This window comes from Thalassophryne amazonica, chromosome 1 (assembly GCF_902500255.1).
Source record: "Thalassophryne amazonica chromosome 1, fThaAma1.1, whole genome shotgun sequence".
Lineage (NCBI taxonomy): Eukaryota > Metazoa > Chordata > Actinopteri > Batrachoidiformes > Batrachoididae > Thalassophryne > Thalassophryne amazonica.
Genome location: NC_047103.1, coordinates 24337303 through 24354430, shown reverse-complemented (window position 1 = coordinate 24354430; position 17128 = coordinate 24337303). Strand labels below are relative to the sequence as shown.

Here is a 17128-nt window from a genome sequence, read left to right as displayed (position 1 = left end):
ATTCATTGATAATGACCAGGATGAATAATTCAGGGGTGCAAACTTTGCTTTCGTAAGCAGGCTGCCAGGGCACCTGACATTGATGTACAACGTGAAATCACATTTTATTAGCCGGGAAATTCTTCAAAACGCTTCAGTGAAGTAATTCATTGTGGAGCTGTGTTTTTGTGTCGTTTATTTAACAACATGTCAGCGTCTTCACAGAGGGTCAAAGGATGGAATAATGCATTTGTACCTTCTTTTAATACACATTGGAGGGTGAGAGCTTTACAGTATGTGTATTCGTGGAGAAAAGCAGAAGGGATAGTTGCAAGAAAATGACCTACAGTTTTTGTTTGCACAAGTTCAAAAGGCGCGCTGTGTTGTGTGTTTTTGTCTGCATGCTTTTGTGTGCGAGATTAAAAATTTACACTCTTGATTTAGGGCCTGTCCTTGCCTGCATTCACGCCACAGACGAATTTATTCTGCGAAACATCACTCACATACGTTAGTTTACACTGTAAGCAAAGAGAGAGATAATAAGGTGTGACCCGGGGTGAGACTGTTTCCACGCTGCTGTTTAGAGGCGGTCGTGGTGGCGTTTGGTTGTGTGTTTGCTGCTTTCAGACTGGTGAATGAGTTAAGCAACACAAGAGCACACGGCTAATAACATGAGACATCTGTGTTGTATTGTAGACCCTCAGACTGCCCCCAGCGAGGTGGATGGGGTCAACTTGGAGGAGATCCGCGAGTTCGCCAAAGCATTCAAGATCCGCCGACTGTCCCTGGGCCTGACTCAGACTCAGGTTGGCCAGGCGCTCAGCGCAGCCGAGGGGCCGGCGTACAGCCAGTCTGCCATCTGCAGGTAAATACGTCTCTTTGCATTCAACAAAAACGCAAGATGAACAGAATCATTTAAGGTCAATTTCCCACACACGTGTTAATCTAACTTATTAACTTAATTTCAAAGAACTTAATTATTTCAGTTGTTACTAACTGACACAATTAAATTATGTTGGTTCAAGTATTTCCTTTTTTCAGTGCAGTAAGCGGTGCGCTGTGAGCCTCAGTGAGTTGTCTGGTGTCTTTCCGTTTTTCATTTCCTATATTTAACATTACAGAAATCTTATAAAATGTACATTTTTTAAAAAAATCACCATGCTGACAAGTGAAGCTCTCACCCGTTTTTTCCTCTCGCCTGCCAACATGACAGTCCTACGTTACTTATGCAAAATACATACAAGTATTACAGCAAGCACTTAGAGCATTTAATAATTACTAAGGCCGATTGCGGCTCGCTGTCTGAACACGAGACAACGTGACGGCAATGATCTGCTAATGTGACTGCCGTGTTTCACCGGCTCTGCCACGGCGACAGTTTAGTTGTAAATGGTGTATTATATATTCATGAAACAATCAGACAACCTGTATCTCATCTCTCCTGTTGTTCCGCTTGACTAACGTTGGGCGTGAGAGCACCAAATATGTCAAATTTTCCTCTTAATTCAGAGTAATTAGTCTAAATCAAAATCAAAATATTACTCATAAAGCAGTACTAATATGTAATACAAATTAAAGCACTTTTTTTTAAGTTGGTCCAACAAATCTCTTTTTAATGGATGTTTTTCAAATTTGTTTCATGCTACAGTCAGGTCCACAAGAATTTGAAGAGATTTTTTTTTATTATTATTTTAGACACTGTACACCAGCAGAATGGAACTGTAATGAATTTTTTATTAATACTGCCTGATAATAACCATCCATTCATTTTCTCTTCCTGCTTACTCCAATTAAGGGTCATGGGGGTGCTGGAGCCTATCCCAGCAGTAATAGGGCGTGAGGTGGGGTACACCTTACTAAAAAAATCTATTAATAATAATAATGATAATTTTATTTATATGACACTTTCCCAGAAATCAAAGGGTTGAACAGAATAAATATTCACAATAACAAGTATTGTCAACTTTTAGCTTTAATTCAAGGGGTTTAACAAAAAAAAAAAAAATACATTAACCATTTAGGCACACTGAAAAAAAGTGAAACTTGATTCACCTTTTTAAAGTGTATTACACCCCAATTTAATAGTTTTTCCTTGACGTTTGTGTAGATTACAGTTGAAAACCTAAATATAGTTTGAGAATCGAATATACCTAATTGGTTTTCTTATTTGTTCAATTTTGACTCTTTTCAGTCAAACTTTCAGTAATTTTATACACATTTCCTACGTTTTCAGAGGCGATATGTAATTGGACACACTGGATATAAGGATTATTTTTCATGCAAATCATCATCTTTACAGCCAGTTTTCTTTAGACAAGTAAGGTCATGAATGCATGAGCATTTTGAAGTCACTGACTAGGTCTAGGACTTCGTTTACTTCAGTCATTAACAAATACAAACAGTATGGTACTGTATTTGACACTTTGCACCACCAGAATGGAGTTGAAATGAACCAAGATGTATTTTGCAGTGTAGAAATTAATTATAATAATAATTCTTTCTTTATATGGTGCTTTCCCAGGAATCAAAGGGTTGAACAGAATAAATACTAGCAATAAAAAGTATTGTCAATCAACAATAATCTGTCAGGAGTAGGCAGTTTTAAGTTACCATGCAAGAAGGAGACAAGTGAAGGAAGCCACCAACACACTGAGACAACTCTGAAACAGGTACCATCGTTAGTGGCTGTGATTGGAGCAACTCTGCAAAGTGCAACTTTTGTCTGTTGCATCACCAGTTAAAGAGCTTCATGGTGGAGTGGAGCAGAGTAGTATTTTCTTAAAAAGAAGACATGAAATTTCAGCTCCAGTTTGTCAGAAGGCACATGGAAGACTGGAGCCTAGATGTGATTTGGGTTTTTGTTTGAAAGTTCTTCTCTTTTCCACTCCACCAGGAGTGGGTGAGGAGTGATACATCAGACACTGCATTATGCAGCTTCTCCAGTCACAGTCAAAGAAGCCTATAACTCCTTCAGAGTTGTCATGAGCATCTTGATGGCTTCCCTCACTCATCTCCTTTTTGTACAATCACTCTGTTTTTGGCAACTGCCTACTCTGTGACAGATTTTCTATAGAGCACTGTGCTGTTTGTACTTGTAAACTGTTGATGTAAATAAAGTCTTAGACATATCAGTGACTTGTAAATGTTCCTCCTGACTTGTCAAAGTGGCGATATTACCCCCCAAAAATTTAGTTTGTCCAATTACTTATGGGCTCTTAAAATGGATTGACTGTGTATAAAATGTCTGTAGTTCCTAAATGTTTAGCATAGTATTTTTGTTAAACCCCTAGAATTAAAGCCAAAAGTCGACACTACAAGAGCATCGTGATTGCTTCATTTCAACTCAAAAACGCAAAATTACAAAAATGTCATCACTGTCCAATTACTTGTGGACATGACTGTATTAATTGTCTTTAACTTTAGATTTAGTACAGAACAGAACATAATCGCAGCAGGCGTTGTGTGCATTTCTGAGTGTTCTTGTATTAATTTTAATGTCCCTTTGAGATTCAGTTGTTGTGTGGATGACCTGCACTGTTTATGTGACACTGCACTGCCACACACTTAAAATAAAAATTTCATCACATCAACATCAAACAGCCAATAAAATGTGAAACCATACATGAGCTGGGGTTCTGCTAATGTTTAAAGTCTTAAAATCACACATGAAATATTCAAAGCTGAGCATAATTCAAATATTTATAACATACATTAGCTCCAAAAATAAACACTCTGTGGGTTCTTATTTATGCCGTTAAGATGATTTTTGTATATTTTTTTATTTTTTGTGACATTGGACATGACATGCAGATGTTTTAAGAATAGAGGGGCAAACTTCACATGCTTTAGTTTAGTTAACTTCAACAGCGACATGTATGTTTGAGCAGGACGGGATGTCACATTAGCTGTGGGGCTGCGGGTCTGAACCCAAACACTCAACAGATCCTGACAGATACTTCCATCTTGTCTGCTTTCATTGCTCAGTGTTTTCCAAGTATTCTATGAAATCATACAAAAAAAGGCACAGGAGGCAAATATGAGGGCAGCTGACATACGTTTGGATTGATACAGCTGAATACAAAACAATTCATAAGAAAGGAGTGGAATATTCTGAAAGAATTTTACATTATTGCCACATCCTTTAACATATCAATCCTTTATGAAATCACTGTTTAGCGTTGAATGACCCTAACAGAGTGACCAACCAGGAAGCCATTCATCCAAAATTGACATTAAAAAAGGATTGACTTTGGTCCTGTGATCAACTGGGTACTATCCAAGAACTGGGATGTTTCATTGTATGATGGCAGCATCAGTGCATGCTCCAAGACCTGACCCACATAGCACTCTAAGACTCTATTAAGAGAGTTGTTGGTGGTGTTATCATACACATATAGTTGTCATCTGCACAGTACTATATGTATAGTTGAGTATCATCTGCATAGAGCTGTAACTTAATTCAGTTACTGCACTTTAATTAGCCAAGAGGTGATGTATAAGAGAGACAACAACAGAGAGTCAAGAGCAGACCTAAGAGGTATGCTGCACATTATAATGAAAAAATTTGATATATACAACAAACAGTATACTTTAACTTACCTGTTAAGGCAGAGTCACACACTGACAGACAGAGCAAAAGGATTAGTTGCATATTTAAATATTTTGTCCATTGGAAAATACATTGAACTCCTGTGGAGTTGGGGTACTAAGGGACAAATAATGTCACATTTCTATGGAGTTCTGCGCTGAGCAGAAGGATTTTCCCTGTTTACAGAAAAATATGCTCAATGGGCCTCATGTATCAATGTTGCGCACTTGTGGCGTAAATTTACGGCGTAAACTTGAAATACACCAAAGTTGCCGTGACATGTATCAAGCAGTGCGCACCTGCCCATTTCTGGCGTACGCCTGACGTGATCTTGATAAATGCGGCGGGTGGAAACAACCGTAATTATAATAAACACGCCCATAAATATTCAGACTCCGCTTCAGACACACCCTCATTTTACGACATGGAAGCCGGAAAGACAGTAATGAAAAAGAACTTCACCAATCACGACGCGTGCCAATAGAGCGTCAAAAGCGGCCGTCGTATCAATTGTTTTGTAGTATATAATCAATAAAGTGTTACAGTGGTCCCTCATTAATCGCTGGAGTTACTTTCTAAAAAATAGCCTGTAATACGCGAAACCGCGACGTCGTCAGCGTTATTTTTTATAATTATTATAGACGTTTCAAAGCTGTAAAACCCCTCACTACACAGTTTATACACGTTCTCAATCAGGCATGAACATTTTCTCACTTTTCTCTCGTGTGTAAACACTCTCAAAGTTCAAACCTTAGTAGGAAAATAAGACCAAACTGTTTTCAGGCCCAAACATTTGTTTGAGAAATAAAAATAGAACGTTTTCCTATAAATAATTATGATGGCATTTAGAACTAACAAATTAATTTTAACGATCAACGAACAAGGTCGGACACATAAGAAATTATTAGTAGTGACTCACCAGTATTTCACAGATCGGGCCTCTGCGTCCTGACGCCGCGCCTTTTCCCACTCACACCTGGCTGCAGGTGTCTGTTTCCGTGTGACAAACACAGTTATGAGTAGTTGTTGGTGCTCTTTTCCCTTCTGGGCAACAAGATTCTTATAAACAGATTCACAGAACACAGAACACTGTAAAAAAAAAAGGCATGCAAATACTCCGCGAGACTCCGAGGCCACGACAGGTGAACGGCATTATAGCGAGGGACCACTGTATTCTCTTTTCACATGTCAATAATTCTTGACGTGGGTATTTGCTCGCTCAATTAATAAGACACGCCTAATCTGTCAGATTTCTTTATTTTTTAAATGTATTTCTGTATTTATTTTATTGTGACAACCGAATGGAGACGACAAAACCTGGTTGCAGCACGAGCGAATTAAGGGAATGATGAAACTACAGTTGTTATTATCAATTTCATAGTCTAAAACGATCACACCACATGAAGTTAAGCTCAGCGCTGCTCTGGCTCCAGGCTCGACGTCTGGAGAAAAAGGCGAGCAGCACTTTCCTTCCTGTCAGCGCCACGGATCGTGCTCCATAACAATCCTGCAACAGCGGGATTTGTATTGATTATTATGTAGTATAATCAGGAAAGTGTTATTTTTGTAACATATGCATTGATTTGTATAATGGCACTGTTTATCATGTTGATCATCTTCATTTTTATGTGGATTCCAGCGCTGGTTCATTTTGGTGTATAATTTACGCCACCTCTCGACCTGGTGTATATTTTCAGCGCAGCGTACGCCAACGACCAATTGATAAATGCCAAGTAGCGCAGCCGTTTTGGCGTACACCCCATATACGCTCAAATATCGCCGTACGCAGTGTTGATACATGAGGCCCAATGTGAGCAGAGTTTGGCAGCCTGAAAGCATGACATCATATTTCCTCAGCTCTGTCACATCTCCTCATGGAGACAGAGAGAGATAGAGCAAGAGAGAGAGAGAGAGATAGCGGGAAACACAGAAAGAGCGCACTTTTGATTTCTTCAAGACATGGAGCTGCGCTCACTGTGTCAGTCCTTTCTCCGTTTGTTCTCAAGGTTTGACCAATTAGAATACCAGAAAGAAGATGCCATGCTGCGCATTTTGCGGATGGGAAAAACCTTTGTCAAAGAAAAACGAATGCAAACATATAGACTCAGTTCCTCATATGTTTCCTTGATCCGTTACAGTGTGACTGGGGCTTTAGCAAGGAATATGTAACCAGCATGACATATATTATCAGCATCCTTACATCTTTAGCACACAGCTCTGAGATGGCGCTGAATCACTTAAAGCTCTGGTTTCTGACTGACCCTGTGCCTCAGGTCACCTGTGATTCAGGTCTACACACACAGCATGTCCAAGCAGGGCCTCTGTGGTACTTTTAAGAACAATAGAGAGCTTAGATGTGCATTCATGGACATTTTCCCTCGTGTTAATGCACTAGTGGAAGGAGTGCATACACTAGCTGAGTAACTCATTTTAGTATCTTTGGTTTCTGTTGATCCATGAAATGTCCTGTCTCTGGTGACTCTTCATATTTACTAATGTATTCCCCACAGTATGGGCCCCTTCTCTTTCCACTATTTCGGAAGAGGACAGGGTTATAAATAAATCTGCCTGTTGACAAGGCAGAATGTGCCAACAAAGTGTAGAAGTAGAAGAAGGTCATGCATGCATGGACATCTCATCCTCTGTGCTGTAGTCTGCAGCAGATCACCTCGCCATTAAAAACGTCTCATGTGCATTGTTTGTTCCAAAGAGTGCATCACTTCCACGTCGCTTTCTGCTGTTATTCCATCACTCAGTTCTTCCCGAGTCCAGCACTTACGTGACTAAAAGCTTCCACACTGTTTGAAGATGAACCTGTATTTGTCACCGATTTCATTTTGATTCGGTGGAGCTGATGGATTTAATTTTGTTGATAAGTCTGCTCTTAAATGATGTAGCTAATTACGGGTTAGTTTTTTTTATTAGTGATGCATGTGATGAACCCCTTTAACCTCACTGATTGAGCTGAATCATATAGGAGTTTTTGCACATCTAATGAATGCGAAGGGAACACATTTTATCCAAAAATGCATCTTAAAAAAGAGGAATTGTTGGACCAACCCCCCAAAAAATGCCTCAGTTGGAAACACACTAATGAATTAGGTTGACCAAAAATTAACTTGTCACATAATATTTATATAAATTTGTTAATCCATTTTGGATAAACTTAATTCATTTTGGTGTTATCACTAGTTGAAGTAATTCCTTTAGGTTTTCTGGCTTTTCAGCACTGGATCCACTCTTATCACAGGCAAAACACGAGACAACATCACTGAGCTGCAGTGTTCTTCAGAAGGACTTCATCCCTTGTTGCTAGAGTGACTGTATACAAGTAGAATGTCACGCGATTATAATTTTACAAGCCTAAATGCATGTAAATGTATTTATATTAAATACAAAATACACTCAAAAATTGATGCATTGGATAAACTTAATTCAGTTATGAGCAGGATTTCCATCTAATAAATATACTAGGTCTATTAGAAAAGAAACCGACAGTTTTATTTAAAAAAAAACTATATGGATTTGAATCACGTGTGATTACATCAGCCAAGCTTGAACCCTCGTGGGCATGCGAGAGTTTTTTCACGCCTGTCAGTGACGTCATTCGCCTGTGAGCACGCCTTGTGGAAGGAGTGGTCCAGCCCCCTCGTCGGATTTTCATTGTCTGAGAAGTTGCTGAGAGACTGGCGCTGTGCTTGATCAAAATTTTTTCAAAAACTGTGAGGCACATCCGAGTGGACACCATTTGAGAAATTCAGCTGGTTTTCTGTGAAAATTTTAACGGCTGATGAGAGATGTTGGATTGTTTCTATTGCTGTAAGGACTTCCCACGGAGCGGCACGTCACGCAGCGCTCCGAGGCGACGTCGTCATCCTGTTTCAAGCTGAAAACATCCAAATTTAAGCCTCTGTAGACCCAGGACGTCGTGAGAGAACAGAGAACTTTCAGAAGAGGTCAGAATCAGCAGTTTATCCGGACATTCCACTGTTAAAGGAGATTTTTTTTAATGAAAGACGTGCGGATGGATTGGCGCGTTGGCTCGGCACGCCCGCCACAGGAAAAACACCTCCATGTTGATAACCATTTGTAAAATCCAGGCGGCTTTTGGTGGCTTTCAGTTGAGTGAGTATCTGAGAAATTGTTTAGCAGCAGGGCATGTTCCAACTTGTCCTTAAGGCTTCCAACTGAGGTGTTGTTCCTGTAGCGGGCGCGCCGCGCTGGCTGCGAGCCAACACGCCAATCCGTCTGCACGTCTTTCATTAAAAAAATCTCCTTTAACAGTGGAATGTCCGGATAAACTGCTGATTAAGTCCTCTTCTGAAAGTTCTCTGTTCTCTCACGACGTCCTGGGTCAACAGAGGCTTAAATATGGAGGTTTTCAGCTTGAAACAGGATGACGACGTCGCCTCGGAGCGCTGCGCGACGTCCCGCTCCTTGGGAAGTCCTTACAGCGATAGAAACAATCCAAAATCTCTCATCAGCCGTTAAAATTTTCACAGAAAACCAGCTGAATTTCTCGAATGGTGTCCACTTGGATGTGCCTCACAGTTTTTGAAAAATTTTGATCAAGCACAGCGCCAGTCTCTCAGCAACTTCTCAGACAAAGGAATTCCGATGAGGGGGGTGGACCACTCCTTCCACAAGGCGTGCTCACAGGCGAATGACGTCACCGACAGGTGTGAAAAAATGCTCGCATGCCCACGAGAGTTCAAGCTTGGCTGATGTAATCACACGATTCAAATCCATATGGTTTTTAAAAAAAATAATAATAAGGTCGGATACTTTTCTAACAGACCTCGTATGTAGCCCCAACACAAATAAAGCACATCCATGCAAGATAATTTAATTTAATTTAGTTGGAACTAGATATATTTATTATATGGAAATCCTGTCCATAATTGAATTGAGTTCATCCAATGAGTCATTTGTTTGAGTGATACACTCAACAAAACTGACTCATTGGATTGGATTCCACCTAATAAATATATGTAGTCCCAACTAAATTAAATTACATTATCTTGCATGGGTATGTTTTATTTGAGTTGGGGCTACATATATTTATTAGATGGAAATCCTGCACATAATTGAATTGAGTTCATCCAAAGAGCCATTTTTGAGGGGGATGTTTGTGATTGAAGAAAATGCATTATAATTAAACATTTTGGGTAAATTATTGAAGGTCTTTTGGTAAATAAATGATGGTGCCATATATCTGCATGCATTAGTAGATTTCTTTTCACTTTTATCACCTGATGGAAAGACAGGGCCTGTGGAAGTAATACCTTTATTATTATTATTATTATTAGTAGTAGTAGTAGTAGTAGTAGTAGTAGTAGTAGTAGTATACATCTATTGATTAAGGAGGGGTTTTAATATTTAATATGTTTGCTTAGATATGACTTTGTTCCAGTTGGAATTAGTTTGTAGTCATTGGCAATATCTCCTTGTTCCATTATTGCCAATTTGGGACGGAGACTTGCAAGTTCCTCTAGAAAGTCACCACACAACTGGAAACGATCACCATGAGCTGCTGCAGCTGTGCCGGCTCCAGGTGCGCAGTGCAGAGGAGTTTGGCTTGGATGTGTATCTGGATGTTAGACTCAGTCCCTGTGGCATTCTGGTCGAGGAGACTAAAGCAAGCAGCTTATCCCTTGTTGTAGCAGGGCACCTAAGTACGATTCTTTTTTCTCAATTCTCCCCAGACACACCATCCTGAGAAGCCACTTTTTCCTACCACAGGAAGCCCAGGAGAACACTATAGGTAGCAGTCTGACAGGCAAACTGAACCCTGGCCTTTTATATCCTGCCAGGTTTGAGAAGTTGGACATCACCCCTAAAAGCGCCCAGAAGATTAAGCCCGTTCTGGAGCGCTGGATGGCCGAGGCTGAAGCCCGCCACCGGTCCGGCATGCAGAACCTGACTGAGTTTATCGGCAGTGAGCCTTCCAAAAAACGCAAGCGGAGGACCTCTTTCACCCCGCAGGCACTCGAGATCCTCAACAACCACTTTGAGAAGAACACGCACCCCTCAGGACAGGAAATGACGGAGATTGCCGAAAAACTGAACTATGACAGAGAGGTGGTGCGTGTTTGGTTCTGCAACAAGAGGCAAGCATTGAAAAACACGATAAAGCGTTTGAAACAGCCCGACCTTGGCGCCGCCGCACCAATGGACCCTCTCACTGATCCTCTGGAGGAGCTCCCAAAATGAATGAGCTTGTCAAAAAAAAAAAAAGAAAAAAGAAAAAAGTGGAAACATGGCAGCCATTTAAAAAAAAAGGATGGACTCTTCTAGAAATGAGAACTGAGACATGTTCCGAGTCACCTGGATGGACAGTGACGAGTTTGCAAACAAAACTATGTGTTGTCAATGTGATTTTTCCACAGTTATGTAAATGACCTTGGCGAAACCAAAAACACGAGAAATGAGATTAATATGTGAGAATTATGTAAAAAAACATACAATGTGCTGTTTCTCAAGAGTTTTAGATTCTGACCTTCCCGACCAGACCGTCACCCAAATTTTGGTTCCCATCCGGAGGGATGTAGTGAAGAGATCATACCAAATCAAAACACTATTTACCAAAGTCTGTTGCATCTGAGTACTAAGAATAATTTTGTAATGTAAATGTGCTCTAAATTTTTACATTTGTACTGGCAAATTGAAGCTATATGTGTGAGGTAAACATTTTTTGTCTCGCTTCCTTTTTTTTTTCTTCTTTGTATGTAAATATCTTCTAAAAAAAATGCTGTCTACTATTAAAGTCACACTGATTAACTTCTCTTTTTTGACAGGGGGAAAATAACTGTGTTGTTAAACAACTACATAACAATGTTTGTGTTTCACCTGCAAATATTTTCCATCACGGTGTAACTTTGTACAACTTTTACAGGTATTTATTAATAATTGAACCTGATCTTTTCGGAACGTCACACAATAATGATGATGATGATGATGATGATGATGATGATGATGATGATGATGAAGGATTCTGTGTTTGTCGAGTCCACTGCAGCTTTGTTCTGAGCTACTGTGTCATTCTGTTGCCAAAGCCTGATAGCCAAAGAACACATTAACGTCAGCTCAAGGACTGGGGAAGGTTTTTTTTTTCTTTTTAATTATTATGAATTATTTTCTAAACTGTTTTTACACCGTGGGTAAATTTCAGTGAAAAACCTTCCTGTCATGTCAAATACCTGCCTCACTGTAATTCAGTATCACTGCAATATAGAAACTGAATTTTCTCTTGGCTTTCTTCTTTTAAATACTTTTTTGTTTGTTTTTGTTTGTTTTTTTACGTTACATACGGCCGAGGCTTCCCGTCAAACATCCCCAAAGTCCCGGTTCATTTTGCGGTGTGAGATACGTTTAATGAGCCGTTTCAGCAAAACAATCACAGTGTGTGTGGAAGAGAGATGGACAGACTCTGGTACCCAACCTGGGGTCCAAGCCCACCAAAAATCACAGGGTGTGCCCACGGTTTTATTGCTCTGACATTGTCAAAATTAGAAGTTCACATTAAATGAAGTCATTTTCTTTGAATAAACCAAAGAGGAAAGAAAGGAAAACTGTCAATTTTTTTTAAAGGAATGCATCACTTTATTCTCTTTGTGGGTTTTTTTTGGGGGGGGGGGGGGGTGGAAACTCAGACTTTCCTAGGTACAGAAAAGAAGGTTGGGAACTACTGTCTTAAGAGACCGAAGGGAGGCAGCAGCTCATTTCCATTTAAAGCAACAGGCGCAGAAACACAATCAGGGTCTCCGGGAGGTATTTTTGCCCACAGATGTTAACACCTGTTTGTTAAACACTTGAAAAATTGTGTATAATGTGATCCTTTTAGAGAATTACTGATCTGCATCTGCACAGCAAAGTGGAAGATTCAGTTGGCAAATTATTAGGCACCCTGCTAAAAATGTTAACATATGGTCAAAACTTCCAACACAACATGTAGTGGAGCAGATAAGTATGACTTTTGGCCAGAATTGTTCACTTGGTCATACAAGCATCAGATTTGGCATGAATGTTCTTCATAAATCAGTGTTTGAGAAAAAAGTGCTGGCCACTTGAAAATCCAATATGGTGGCCAGGTAGGGGTCAATGAAGAATTACACAGGGGTCAAAATTTAAAAATGCTCCAATCATATTGAAAAGTATAACACATTATTTGTCTGATCATAACTATTCCAAAAAGGTATAGTTTGCACTCTCTATGATTGAATGTTATGACGTTATGAGGTAAAAACATCAAAAATGGTGACAAAGGTCAGTTTCAGTTTGTACACGGGTCAAAAATTAAAGCTGCTCCAATTTTTGTAAAATGTGATGCAAATTTTTGGTTAATAGGGGTTTCAAAAGGAATAGTTTGCACCATGTGTCATGCTTAGTTGTCACGTTACAGGGTAACATACGTCATATGCCATCGAATCCAATGGACGTCAACATTGTTTGACATTTACTCTGCAAACCAAGCATTCAGCACAGTCAAAACTATTCCATTTATTAATCCTATTAGTTCAACCAATATTTTGCACCACTTTCTACCAAAATTGGAGCAACTTTAACTTTTGACTCCTGTGCAAACTGAAACTGACCTTTCTTACCATTCTTGCTGTTTTTACCCCATAACTCCATAACATTAAGTCATAGATAGTCCAAACCTTTTTGGAATCTTTGTGATCAGACACATAATTTGGTATAGCTTTCAATATGATTGGAGCATTTTAAAATTTTGACCCTGTGTCATTCTTCATTGACCCCTACCTGGCTGTCATATTGGATTTTCACATGGCCAGCACTTTTTTCTCAAACACTGATTTATGAAGAACCTTCATGCCAAATCTGGTGCTTGTATCGCCATGTGAAGGATTGTTTCAGTTATCTGCTGCACTAATGCTGATCTGAACTTTACTCATGTGTTATATGCTCAGCATAAATTTGTACAGAAGCCAAGGTTCTGCTTTGGGGGGGCGTGAATGACCAACAAAGCTGGCTGGTTTGATAAACCATCCTCAGTTGTGTTGATGTCTTCTCACTCACAGTGATATCATAGGTGATGGAGGCAAATATGACAGCATTGAAAGTTGTCCTTTTTTCTTTCCTTTGGGCATAACCAAACCGTTGTTGCAATTTATGTCAAGATGTTCCAAGCCCATATTTAATGTTCACCCTAACATGGCTATTTATTGCTTAAATATTCAAAAAGGTGTGGCCAGTTAGCAACACACAAAGACGAGTAAGCCAACAAATTACAAAAACTACTGGAAGGAGTAATTTCTTAGCAGATTACTCAACATACTGGTAAATTATCACTGTTATGTTGGAAGTTTTGTGCAGTGCATTTAATTCTAATACAATTATCCCTTTAACTGCAGAGTACCACAGTAGAATTGAGGATGCACATACTGAATTCATTTCAATCCATCTGATTCTAAACGACAAACCAAGATTATTTTATTTCTAATCTGAGCTAAGTGAAGGTTAATACTTTTATAAATATATAAATAAATAAATAAATGAATATTTTAATGGAAAATACGTTCTGATTTCCAAAACATCTACATTAAAAAAAGGTTTGTTTTAGTGTATTTATGAAGATTTCCTGCAAAAAATATCCTGGAAAGCTTTGTAAAAAGACTTGTGCAAGGATTTCCAGGATATTTTTGCAGGAAATCTTTCTAAAACTGCCACTGTAGATGTTCCATTTTAACAAAATCCCTCCAAGAAAAAGAAGGGGGTAAAAAGCAGGAAATGTTGGCGTAATTGTCACATGTCAGACTGAGTGAGCTTAATTTGAAGCGAGCTGAAATTTGATGAAATTTATTCAGAGTTGTGTCTGTTTGATATCTGCCCATCCATGTCACATTGGTTTTATGTTTTTTGGGCCCCCTGTGCTCTTCACTGCCGGTGCGCTCAGAGTAAACAGAAAACACAGGACTCTCCTGGACTCTCCTCTGTACCTCCAACTTCATCATTGCACTGATCTCCTTCCCCAATTTTGTGACTGTTTTTAAGAGAAATGTATTTATTTTCATTGTGTTTCCTCACCACACATCTGATAAATGCAGGAGAAAGCATCAGGCTCCTTTAGGAAAGATTAGTTCTGAATCTGAACAATAAAGCTGTAACCAAAAGAAGAAGAAGGGGAAAAAAACACCACAAAACTAACTTAAGATCACTCAAAAAAACTGATGCATTGGATGAACTCAATTCAATTATGTGCAGGATTTACATCTAATAAATATATGTAGCCCCAACTCAAATAAAGCACATCCATGCAAGATAATTTAATTTTGTTGGGACTACATATATTTATTATATGGAAATCCTACCCATAATTGAATTGAGTTCATCCAATGAGTCATTTATTTGTGTGATACACTAAAAACAACTGACTCATTGAATTGAATTCCATCTAATAAATATATATAGTTGCAACTCAATTAAATTACATTACCTTGCATGGATGTGTTTTATTTCAGTTGGGCCTACATATATTTATTAGATGTAAATCCTGCCCATATTTGAATTGAGTTCATCCAATGAGTCATTTATTTGTGTGAAAAAACTGACTCATTGGATTGGATTCCATCTAATAAATATATGTAGTCCCAACTCAATTAAATTACATTATCTTGCATGTATGTGTTTTATTTGAGTTGGGACTGCATATATTTGAGTTGGGACTACATATATTTATTACATGGAAATCCTATCCATAATTGAATTGAGTTCATCCAATGAGTCAATTGTTTGTGTGATACACTCAAAAAACTGGCTCATTAGATTGGATTCCATCTAATTAATATATGTAGTCCCAACTACATTAAATTACATTATCTTGCATGGATGTGCTTTATTTGAGTTGGGACTGCATATATATATTTTTAGATGGAAATCCTATCCATAATTGAATTGAGTTCATCCAGTGAGTCATTTATTTGTGTGATACACTCAAAAAACTGACTCATTGGATTGGATTCCATCTAATTAATATATGTAGTCCCAACTACATTAAATTAAATTATCTTGCATGGATGTGCTTTATTTGAGTTGGAGCTACATATATTTATTAGATGGAAATCCTGCACATAATTGAATTGCATTCATCCAAAGAGCCATTTTTTTGAGTGAAGAAGGAAAACAACATTAAACACAGAAAGCGGTTATGCCTTTGCTCAGTGTTTCAATGCTGGACCAAAGCTCTATAGTTATGCACACTGTACAGAGAACTTACACTCATGATGTTGACAATCCTGAAGCCTGAAGAGTAGAAACATTCATCCAGGGTTTATTACCTCGGTGTTGTTCTTTTGAGAATCATAAAACACCAGACGTCAGCTCAGCAGCCAGAAAAGACAGACGACACTCCAGTGTGGAAGATTCTGTTCAAACACAAACATACTCATTCTGTCTTTTGTTCTTTCCTGTACCTGGACACATAACAGTGTTGCTCTTAACCTAGTTAGGATGGTGAATTAATCAGCTCCATGGCTTTAAATTTTACTAACTCACAGATGAATCACTTTGACATTTTGTTCATAGTTGAAGAACTCGAAACCAAAGCTGAAGAGCCTGCAGAGGTTGTTTTTCTTTTTTTATATCTATATATACTTATAAATATATACATATATATGTATAGGGTGAAAACGACGTAATCTATAGGGCAATATCTGTTTGGTTGGCTAAAGCAGCACCTTGTGTATTTCTAAAGAGCTTCAAGTCTGTCACATTGATTTGTACCATAATTAGTAATAAACAATTGTTTGACATGAATTATTAGTCTTTTTTTGTTTTCAATTTACTGATTATTTAGATAGATAGATAGATAGATAGATAGATAGATAGATAGATAGATAGATAGATAGATAGATAGATAGATAGATAGATAGATAGATAGATAGATAGATAGATAGATAGATAGATAGATAGATAGATAGATAGATAGATAGATAGATAGATAGATAGATAGATATACTCAACAAAAATATAAACGCAACACTTTTGGTTTTGCTTCCATTTTGTATGAGATGAACTCAAAGATCTAAAACTTTTTCCACATACACAATATCACCATTTCCCTCAAATATTGTTCACAAACCAGTCTAAATCTGTGATAGTGAGCACTTCTCCTTTGCTGAGATAATCCATCCCACCTCACAGGTGTGCCATATCACGATGCTGATTAGACACCAAGATTAGTGCACAGGTGTGCCTTAGACTGCCCACAATAAAAGGCCACTCTGAAAGGTGCAGTTTTGTTTTATTGGGGGGGGATACCAGTCAGTATCTGGTGTGACCACCATTTGCCTCATGCAGTGCAACACATCTCCTTTGCATAGAGTTGATCAGGTTGTCAATTATGGCCTGTGGAATGTTGGCCCACTCCTCTTCAATGGCTGTGCGAAATTGCGACGACGAACAGGAGTCAGGTTGAGACCCCGATGAGGACGACGAGCATGCAGATGAGCTTCCCTGAGACGGTTTCTGACAGTTTGTGCAGAAATTCTTTGGTTATGCAAACAGATTGTTTCAGCAGCTGTCCGAGTGGCTGGTCTCAGA

General features: G+C 38.7%; 1 protein-coding gene across 2 annotated transcripts in view; it reads left to right on the top strand.

Annotated features, from left to right (window-relative positions):
• pou6f2 (POU class 6 homeobox 2) overlaps positions 1-12132 on the top strand; it is a 235235-nt gene extending 223103 nt beyond the window's left edge. The window contains exons 8-9 of one of the 2 annotated variants that reach the window (XM_034167397.1): positions 676-844; positions 10381-12132. In XM_034167397.1, coding sequence (XP_034023288.1) covers positions 676-844; positions 10381-10780 — 569 coding nt within the window. In that variant the 3' untranslated portion in view covers positions 10781-12132. Of the gene's footprint in view, positions 1-675; positions 845-10272 lie in introns of both variants that reach the window. The other variant, XM_034167390.1, reaches the window with a different exon arrangement.
• The last annotated feature ends 4996 nt before the right edge of the window (positions 12133-17128 follow it).